The 11,231-nt window shown below is 40.9% G+C and overlaps 1 protein-coding gene across 2 annotated transcripts in view; it reads right to left on the reverse strand.

The window, feature by feature from the left end:
* Positions 1 to 11,231, reverse strand: part of LOC129420486 (arf-GAP with dual PH domain-containing protein 1) — a 46,878-nt gene that overhangs the window by 6,105 nt on the left and 29,542 nt on the right. For both annotated transcript variants that reach the window (XM_055175436.2, XM_055175437.2), the window contains exons 6-9: positions 5,479 to 5,625; positions 3,991 to 4,074; positions 3,727 to 3,789; positions 2,536 to 2,607 (exon numbers count right to left, since the gene is read on the reverse strand). In XM_055175436.2, coding sequence (XP_055031411.1) covers positions 2,536 to 2,607; positions 3,727 to 3,789; positions 3,991 to 4,074; positions 5,479 to 5,625 — 366 coding nt within the window. The remainder of the gene's footprint in view (positions 1 to 2,535; positions 2,608 to 3,726; positions 3,790 to 3,990; positions 4,075 to 5,478; positions 5,626 to 11,231) is intronic.

The raw sequence follows: 11,231 nt of genomic DNA on the forward strand, positions 1-11,231 counted from the left end.
CCTTTAAGTAACAGAAAGTTGTTCTAACCCCAAACCGAAGCGACAATTGTAAGAAAATAGGAAAAACAGTTGAGTAACCAATAAGTGAAAATGACACAGAAATCAAAGTCGTGGCACGGGCACATATAATGGGGGAAATACGTGACAATGCCACGCAAAACTGAGCAAAATAATGCGTGACTATTTCACGTATTTTGTGAGATCAGGCTGGACAGGAAAGTACAGGGAGGAGAGAGGGGTATGGGATCGGCAAATGACCACGAGCCAGGAATCGAACTCAGGTAGCTGAAAGTGCGGATGCACCACATGTCGGAGCGCTGCCCATTACACCATCGGCTCCGACTGGAGAGAGTAATTTGTAAAGTAATATACAGTTGTGTTCAAAATTATTCAACCCCCCCAATGCTGTAAATGGTTTTAGGGAATTTAGTGTACATTTGTAATTGTATTCAGAATGAAATCCTACAATGACTTCTTAAAGAACCATATGCAACTAAAATGACATCAATTGGTTTTGTAATATAGTAGTAAATGTTTCTTTTGTGAATTCTTCATTGACACAATTATTCAACCCCTTAAAGAACTACCACTCTGAAGAACAGAGGTTCATTGAAGTGTTTTCAATCAGGTATTGAAAACACCTATGGATGTCAGGGAACAGCAATAAAGCCTAATAAGCACCAATTAGGCAGCTTTAAAATGACTGTGATACTCAACTCCTTCTAAACATTTACTGGTGTGGTTACAAACATAGTGAAGTCAAAAGAATGGTCCAGGAAGACAAGAGAAGAGGTGATTCATCTTCACAGGAAGGGCAATGGCTATAAGAAGATTGAAAAGATGTTAAACATACCAAGAGACACCATAGAAGCATCATTCGCAAATTCAAGGCAAAGGGCACTGTTGAAACGCTTCCTGGTCGTGGCAGAAAAAAGATGCTAACTGCGACTGCTGTGCGCTATCTGAAGCGTAGAGTGGAAAAAAGTCCCCGTGTGACTGCTGAGGAACTGAGAAAAGATTTGTCAGATGTGGGTACTGAAGTTTCTGCTCAGACAATACGGCGCACCCTGCGTACTGAAGGCCTCCATGCCAGAACTCCCAGGCGCACCCCCTTGCTGTCTCCAAAGAATAAGAAGAGTCGACTGCAGTATGCCAAAAGTCATGTGGACAAACCACAGAAGTTTTGGGATAGTGTTCTGTGGACTGATGAAACAAAATTAGAACTGTTTGGGCCCATGGATCAACGCTATGTTTAGAGGAGGAAAAACAAGGCCTATGAAAAAAAGAGCACCTTGCCTACTGTGAAGCATGGTGGGGGGTCAATCATGCTTTGGGGCTGTTTTGCTTCTGCAGGTACAGGGAAACTTCAGCGTGTGCAAGGTACCATGAATTCTCTTCAGTACTAGGAGATATTGGATGACAATGTGTTGCAGTCCGTCACAAACCTGAGGCTTGGGAGACGTTGGACCTTTCAACAGGACAATGATCCCAAGCATACCTCCAAATCCACTAGAGCATGGTTGCAGAAAAAAGGCTGGAACATTTTGAAGTGGCCATCGCAGTCACCAGACTTAAATCCGATTGAGAACCTCTGGTGGGACTTAAAGAAAGCAGTTGCAGTGCGCAAGCCTAAGAATGTGACTGAACTGGAGGCTTTTGCCCATGATGAATGGGCGAAGATACCCGTAGATCGCTGCAAGACACTTGTGTCAAGCTATGCTTCACGTTTAAAAGCTGTTTTAACTGTAAAAGGATGTTGTACTAAGTACTAAGATTGAATGTCACTTGGGGGTTGAATAAAACTGATAATGATGTGAGCACAGAAAAGACATTTGTGGTTATTTCATTATAAATGATATGTTATATTTGTCTGACCTACACATGCCTCTTTGATGTAATTGTAAGCAGGATGACTGAATGATCAAAATCAATGTCAAACCGGCCAAAACAATCAATTTCAGTTGGGGTTGAATAATTTTGAACACAACTGTAATTACATGATTTAAGATGTAATTAATAACTAGAAATGCATTACTTTTTTGGAGTAACTCACCCAACACCAACCTGATCTCACAAAGTTCTGTGGGATAGTCACAGAAGTTTTTGCTCATTTTTCCGTGGCATTCTCACGTATTGGTTCCTCAACTGCTTTTTCCTATTTTCAAACCATTGTCGCTTCGGTTTAGGGTTAGATTTGTTGTTTGCATTAGTATGTCACTTTAAATATTAGTATATTATTTTTTCTGCTTTATTCTTTTATATTTTCTAAACTTTAAACAATTGCCGCCTGGCGTTGGGGTTAGAGTTGGGTTTGGGTAAGGATGTCATTTTATGTAAATCTAACCATAAACCAAAGCGACAATGGTAAGAAAATAGGACAAAACAGTTGAATAACCAATCCGTGAGAATGCCACGGAAAAATGAGCAAAAAATCTGAGACTATCCCACGGAAATTCGTAAGATCAGGCTGGCAATGACATATAGGGAAAAAATCTAATTTATTTCAATAGAAAAATATATGCATTGTTTTCTCACCAAGGGATCTTTAAAATACATTAACCTCCTATCATCCATGGTAAACCACCTCTTCTTAAAGCCCTCTGTATGCTAGAAAAGAGAAGACTGCAATGTAAATCAATGTAAACAACAGGATAGGTATACAGTCAGCAGGTCAGGTGTGTCACGCTTAAAGGATTAGTCCATTTTCTTAAAAGAAAAATCCAGATAATTTACTCACCACCATGTCATCCAAAATGTTGATATCTTTCTTTGTTCAGTCGAGAAGAAATTATGTTTTTTGAGGAAAACATTGCAGGATTTTTCTAATTTTAATGGACTTTAATAGAACCCAACATTTAATACTTAATTCAACACTTAACAGTTTTTTTCAACGGAGTTTCAAAGGACTATAAACGATCCCAAACGAGGCATAAGGGTCTTATCTAGCAAAATGATTGTCATTTTTGACAAGAAAAAAAAAAAATACACTTTTAAAGCACAACTTTTCGTCTAGATCTGGTCGTGATGTGCTAGCGTGACCCGACGCAATACGTCATGACGTCAAGAGGTCACAGAAGACGAGCGCGAAACTCCGCCCCAGTGTTTACATGGCTTGAGAAAGAGGACCGTTCCTACGTCGTTGTATGTCAACTGATACTAATTAATGTCTTTGTGTCAGTTTATTGTTTACAATGGTCCGCAAATGTGCGTTTTATATATGTAACCTCTCTACGTCACTACGCATTTACGTGAGGTCGCGCTGGACCGGATCTAGACGAGAAGTTGTGCTTTAAAAGTGTATATTTTTTATTTTTCTTGTCAAAAATGACAATCGTTTCGCTAGATAAGACCCTTATGCCTCGTTTGGGATTGTTTATAGTTCTTTGAAACTCTGTTGAAAAAAACTGTTAAGTGTTGAGTTAAGTATAAAATGTTGGGCTCTATTAAAGTCCATTAAAATGAGAAAAATCCTGCAATGTTTTCCTCAAAAAACATAATTTCTTCTTGACTGAACAAAGAAAGACATCAACATTTTGGATGACATGGTGGTGAGTAAATTATCTGGATTTTTCTTTTCAGAAAATGGACTAATCATTTAAAGGTTTTATTTCTGAGATAAACAGTAGCGGACCAACAATGAATATATCATTATTTAATTATTCATTATTTTTAAATATCAATTTGATAGAGCACATATGAGACACAAAACTACTTGAAAACACTCACCCTAGGGCCGGTTTTCTCCATGAAACCCTCTTTCATGAAATTCCGTGTAAGTCTTGGTACCAGCTAAATGAAAACCATGCACAGACCAGAAAAAAACATACTCAATGTCAAGAGGTCAGTGCGTATGTGAACACCTCATTACACCGTTATTTCAAAGATGGAAACATGGATTATATTTCGATTATTTTTGTATTAAAGGACAGCAATGCTGTCATGCTCATAAGTCAATTTTATGTGTATGTGTCAGAAATTTGGTCCACATACGTCCTCATCATTAGCTCCAGGAAATGCCACCTTTTGGTAATGAAACCGTGCTGCCCGGATTGCAGTGAACCAGTCCACCATTTCCTGAAAACACACACACACACACACACACACACACACACATAAATTACAGGAAGATTTTGCAGTGTACAGCTGTAGCCAGTAGAGGCTGCTTTATGATGCTATAACCTTTTTCACATCGTGCATCTTCCACAACTCATATCTCAGATCATATCTCATATCTTACAAAAGAAAAAATAACTCTTTAACAAAAAGTGTTGATTCTTCAGTAGATAAAGCGCTTGTTGCAGTTTCACTGTAAACTACTTTTTAAAGTAAGATTATATTTCGGGTTAGAATGATAAATATTTGTTAACAAAGTCTGAGGACAACAAATAAAGCACAATGGTGAGGTGAAAGAGGAAGAGGTTTTTTAGAAACCCCACATGCTCATACTATGCGGTAAAGCTACCCGATTGACCGATGAAGCAGTACATCATCTGGTTTAGCTTACACAGAAGAAATGCCCCAAATACCCACACATGCTACTCCAGCCAAGTTTATCTCCAATCCAACATAACAAATTAAAAAGCCAAAGTCTAAGAGGCTTATGTGGATGTTCGGCTGATCTGATTTTCATTAGGCCAAAATTGAAACGGTTCATGTTATGCAAAATACATTTTTACGTTATTTTTTCAGATAAAAATTGTCCCCCAATGTTTGGAAATGAGTGGGTTGTCCCCCAATCATGCATCTCTATGGTTTTAAAAAAGGCTGAAAAAGTATTCACAGCTATGTTTTGAGTCATGCAGGTGTTGGTAAAAATGAAAGATTTTACATAATAAGTAAACTTCTTCCGCAACTTTTAAACTTCCAGCTTGATCTCACAAGAATTCGTACGTATTTTACGAGTTTGCTAGTGACTGTGAGTCAAACATTCAATAATGAAGCTCACATATAGGTACTTTGCAAAAAAATACCACAATATTCCAAAAAAATTAAATTTCATTGTAACTTTAAGTTGATTTAAAGGAACAGTATGTAGGATTGTGGCCAAAACTGGTACTGCAATCTCACAGCTGGTGGCCAATACACAAAACGACAACATAAACATCAGTTGAGGGCTACAACTCCACTTTTTAAATGACAATATCCTGGCCAGACCACTGTTAGTGATAGAAGTATTTGAAATGAAAATGATGTCTAGTGACACATCAGGGCCATTTTATGATTAATTGATATCAATGTCTTACAAACTGTTCCTTTAACTCAACATTTAAGGGCAACCAGGTAACTTACTTTTTAAAGTAAGTTTTTTTGTGTACAGTGCATGTTCTGAATTTCAGTCTATTGATTCATTTATACCAGAACATAATAATCTTGTATCAATTTTGGTGCCGCTGGTAGAGTAAGGCGAAGCATCTGCATGTGTTGGGTTTGATTCTCAAAACAATAAAATTACTTTTAGTAAACAGAATGCCGTGATACCTTACTGTCTTCATGGTACACAAAGATATTTCTGGTGCTGTTGTCCCTGAGATATGTGATCTGTAGTCCACAGGGGTTGCCTATTTTAGCTGGCTGGAAAGTAGCATTTAGAGTTTCAATCCTCATTATGGCCTTTGGATCTTTCGCCTGGAAGATAAAGAAAATAACACATGCTTTCTGAACGGCAAAATATTTCGGGAACCACCAGAGAGTCCCTAGACCCACATTATACTTTTTATAGACTGTTATGTTTGGGTAAGCATTGTGTGTGAAAATTATTGTATATATGTATGTGAGTTTACATAACTATGATTTAAAGACAAAATTGTCCCCAGAAGTGCTCTAAATCTGACATGTGCATGCGCCTTCTAAAGACATACAGGGAGATTCAAGTGGAAAAGACTCATAAACTAAACATAAATACAATTAATATACATATTTATTTTAAAAAGCCAACGGTTTTCTTTAGGTAAGGGGTTTGGATTAGTGTAGCTGCATTAGTTGTTTAATTCAGAGCAATATTATTAATAATAATAATAATAATAATAATAATACAATAACAATGCTACTACTACTACTACTACTACTACTACTACTACTACTACTACTACTACTACTACTACTACTACTACTACTACTACTACTACTACTACTACTACTACTACTACTACTACTACTACTAATAATAATAATAATAATAATAATAATAATACAATAACAATGCTACTACTACTACTACTACTACTCCTACTACTAATAATAATAATAATAATACAATAACAATGCTACTACTACTACTACTACTACTACTACTACTAATAATAATAATAATAATAATACAATAACAATGCTACTACTACTAATAATAATAAGAAGAAGAAGAAGAAGAATACAATGACAATGCTACTACTGCTAGTACTACTACTACTACTACTACTACTACTACTACTACTACTACTACTACTACTACTACTACTAATAATAATAATAATAATAATACAATAACACTGCTACTACTATTACTACTACTACTACTACTACTAATAATAATAATAATAATAATAATAATGTAAGGAATGCTCAGGAATACTGGGATCCATTTTGCGGTGTTTATTTAAAACAAACCAATCAAGCAAACAAATCAAAACGTGAGGCAGAAGAGTAGTCAGGTATACAGGCAGGCAGATCAAAACACAGATAGACAGTCCAATCCAGGCAAACTAGGCAAAGGGGCAAATCCAAAAGGCAGATAAACAGATAGGCAGACAAATGGTCACAACGATAGGCAGTCAGAAATCACAATCAGAATAACGCTCGGTACGCAGGTAAACTGGCAATACTTCGCGCTAGCCTTAGGCTAGCTTGAAACTTAAATAGGGACAAACAGGAAACAGCCAGAGAAGCAGAGAGCGGCGCCACGTCAGTACTCCGGCGAGGGCTCCCTCTGGCGGCGTGGCTGTATGGACGTTACAGAATCCCCCCCTCTAGGAGCGCCTCCTGCCGCTCTACGGGGCCATCCTCTAGGGCGTGGTGCAGGACGGTCAGGTCTGGCTCGGTGGAACTCCTCGATGAGGTTGGGATCCAGAAAGTCGTCCGAGGCTACCCAGGACCTTTCCTCAGGGCCATAGCCCTCCCAATCGACCAGATACTGGAGACGACCCCCGCGCCGCCTCGAGTCTAACAACTCCCTCACGGCGTATGCCGGTTCCCCGGCAACGTCGAGAGGGGGAGGTGGCTCAGGAGGTTCGGCGTTGGGGTCGTACTCAGCATGGTAAGGTTTTAGCAGGGAAACATGAAAAGAGGGAGAAATACGATAATTAACAGGCAGCTCTAACTGATATGTAACATCATTGATTTGTCTTATTATTCGGAAAGGTCCTACGTACCTCGGACTTAGTTTCTTAGACGGGAGCTGGAGTTTCAAATCCCGGGTGGAGAGCCAGACCCTCTGACCAGGCTGGTACGGGGGATGAGGACGTCTGTGACGGTTGGCATGGAATTCTTGGTTGCGGATCGCCCTCTGGAGTCTAACATGAGCGCTTTCCCAAACTTCTCCACTCCTCCTCATCCAGTCGTCAACGGCTGGAACATCCGAAGGCTCTCCTGACCAAGGGAACATGGGGGGTTGATAGCCGAGTACGCACTGGAAGGGGGTGAGATTGGTGGAGGAGTGTCTCAGTGAATTCTGTGCATACTCGGCCCAGGGAAGGAATTCTGACCAGCGGTGTTGTTCTCGGGTACAATAGGACCTCAGGTAGCGTCCAATCTCTTGATTTAACCTTTCAACTTGGCCATTAGACTGGGGATGATAACCAGATGTTAAGCTTACATTTATGTCCAGATTATTACAAAATGCTTTCCAAACCTGTGAGGTGAACTGGGTCCCACGGTCAGAGACGATGTCTTCGGGTATTCCATAGTTCCTGAACACATGGTGAAACATAGCTTCGGCGGTTTCCATGGCAGTGGGTAAGCCTTTGAGGGGTATAAGGCGGCAGGATTTAGAAAATCTATCAATAATGACTAAGATGGCTGTATAATTATTAGAACGTGGTAGATCAGTGATGAAGTCAATGCTGAGATGGGACCAGGGGCGTTGAGGTATGGGTAATGGTTTCAGAAGACCGGAGGGTAAATCTTTGGGAGTTTTGGATTGAGCACACACTCTACAGGATTTCACAAATTGGGCTACATCATGTTTCAGGGTGGGCCACCAGAAGGATGTCTGAACTAAAGCTGTGGTGCGGGTAATACCTGGGTGTCCTGAGCTGAGTGAGGTGTGTACCCATTGCATAATTCGGGGCCGCAGTGTTTGGGGAACGTAAGTTCTCTCAGGTGGGCATTCAGGCGGAACAGGGTCATTCAATTGTTCGTGGGTGATTTCCTGCATGATATCCCACGCTATAGGAGCAATGATAAGAGAAGGTGGTATGATAGGGACAGGTGAACGGTCAACAGGAGTGGGTTCGTGGTATCTGGACAGAGCATCAGCTTTACCATTCTTGTGTCCGGGTCTGTAGGTGATTGAAAAATTGAAACGGGTGAAGAAAAGTGACCATCTTGCCTGACGTGCATTCAATCTCTGAGCTCCCTTCACGTACTCGAGGTTTTTATGATCCGTCAGAATGACAATATGATGCTTCGCACCCTCAAGCCAATGCCTCCATTCCTCCAGGGCTGCCTTTATCGAAAGAAGTTCCTTGTTGCCTATATCGTAGTTTCTCTCTGCCTGGGTGAGTTTTCTGGAATAGTAAGCACATGGGTATACCTTATTTTCTGGACCGTGACGTTGTGACAGAACAGCTCCTACTCCAGTATCTGATGCGTCGACCTCTACGATGAACTGTTTTTCAGGGTCAGGATGTTTCAGGATCGGGGCGGTGGTGAAACAGGTTTTAAGTCTCTGAAAAGCTTGCTCAGCTTGTGAGTTCCACAGGAGTTTTTTGGGTTTACCTTTCAGTAGAGATGTCAGGGGAGCTGCTACAGTACTGTAGTTGCGGATGAATCGTCGGTAGAAGTTTGCAAATCCTAGGAAACGCTGCAAATCCTTAACAGTGCGGGGTGGAGGCCATTCGTTGACTGCCTTGACTTTGGTGGTGTCCATCTCAACACCCTGGGAACTAATATTATAGCCCAGGAAGTTAGTTTTCATGACATGAAACTCACATTTTTCTGCTTTGACGTATAACTTGTTCTGGAGGAGACGAGACAGGACTTCTTTAACATGGCAGACATGGTCCTCCATATTATTGGAATAAATCAAGATATCGTCAATGTAAGCAATAACATACTGGTTCAGGAGGTCCCGGAACACTTCATTGATGAATGACTGGAAGACGGCGGGAGAGTTAGATAGACCATACGGCATCACGAGGTATTCATAGTGCCCTCTAGTGGTGTGGAATGCAGTCTTCCATTCATCACCTTCACGGATACGAACCAGATTGTAGGCACTACGTAAGTCCAGCTTGGTATAGATTTTTGCTTCCCTCAGTTGTTCTAGGGCAGAAGGTACAAGAGGTAAAGGGTAGGGAAATTTAACAGTGATATTGTTCAAACCTCTATAGTCGATGCAAGCTCTTAGGCCACCATCCTTCTTCTCTACGAAAAAGAAGCCAGCTGCAGCAGGAGATGTGGAGATCCGAATAAAGCCATTTTGTAGTGCTTCAGTGATGTAATCCTCCATGGCTCGGGTTTCAGGTTGAGACAGGGGATAAACTTTACATTTGGGAGGCATAGCATTAGGTAGAAGTTCAATAGCACAATCCCAAGGTCTATGTGGTGGTAATTCGGTTGCCTTGACTTTGCTAAACACTTCTGCATATTCAGAGTAGACATCAGGAATCAAAACATTCTTACCCGTAGGGCTTTCAACATTGGTAGACAGACAGGGTTTGTGCTTCATATGGTTAATGCAGGTTTTCATACAACGAGATGACCATTGTAGAATCTCTCCTGTTCTCCAGTTTATCTTAGGATCGTGTGCGACTAGCCAGGGGTGTCCCAATATGATGTCATAGCGGGGTGAAGAGATCACATACAATGTAATAGTTTCAAGATGAAGAAGGCCAACTTGAAGAGTGAGGGGAACAGTCTGGTGAGTAATACCTTTGCCGATGGGTACATTGTTGACGGCAGAAATGCTTAATGGAGGTTGGCATGGGATGACAGGAATGAGAAGTTTATTGACAACATCTTCATTAATGAAGTTTAATGCAGAGCCTGAGTCAATTAATGCTGTGAATGACATGGTTATATTATCGTGGATGATTGTTACTGGTTGAGAACACATATCATAACAAGAAGGGAGGTTAAAGAACTGGTTTACCGTGTTGGTGTTGCGTGGTTTCTTGGATGGGCAGTTATCGATGCGATGTCCAGGTTTCCCACAATAGAAACATAAATTGTGCTCACGACGTCGTTGTCGTTCTGCCATGGTCAAAGGAGCGAACCCCATCTGCATTGGTTCTACAATGTCGTCATTATTTACAGCGGTATGGAACACTTTACTGGTGGCATATACAGGCCTAGTGGAAGTTTTCAGTTTCGTTCTAGCAGGCACATTTCTCATCAGGTTATCAATGTGTACAGACAAAGTCACAAATTCAGAGAATGAGAGGTTCTCACCTTTACATGCCAGTTCTGCTTGAAGATCAATGTCCAGACTGTTCTGAAAAATATCCTTTAGCGATTTATCATTCCAACCGCTTTGTGCTGCAAGCGTGCGAAATTCAATGGCATACTCTGCGACAGGACGATGGTTCTGGGACATATTAATGATCTGCGATGAAGCACTTCTTCCCCCCGCTGGGTATTCAAACACTTCTTTAATTTGCTGTACAAAATAGGAGTAGGATGTGCGGATACGAGGATCGGTGTCCCAAACAGCGGAGGCCCACTCGACCGCTTTGCCAGACAACAAAGAGAAAACTTTAGAACACATCGCATTATCAGATAATTTATCACTCACATGATCTTGAAAATAAATATCCAGCTGACGAAGGAAGCCTCTCACGTGTTCCGCTGTACCGTCAAACTTATCAGGTTCAGAAACGCTCATTCGTTTCACAGAGGTGGATGGCAATGCTTGGATATAGCCTGTGAGGTGTTCGTTGACGGCTTGAAGCCGTGTAAGCTGTTCCTGGTAGCCCTGCAGGAGCGTGCTTTGTTGTTTGTAAGCAGCCATTAGATTGGTTACTTCCGCTGGATCGATGGTAGGCGAAGTATTCTGTAAGGAATGCTCAGGAATACTG

Source organism: Misgurnus anguillicaudatus, chromosome 4 (assembly GCF_027580225.2).
Source record: "Misgurnus anguillicaudatus chromosome 4, ASM2758022v2, whole genome shotgun sequence".
Lineage (NCBI taxonomy): Eukaryota > Metazoa > Chordata > Actinopteri > Cypriniformes > Cobitidae > Misgurnus > Misgurnus anguillicaudatus.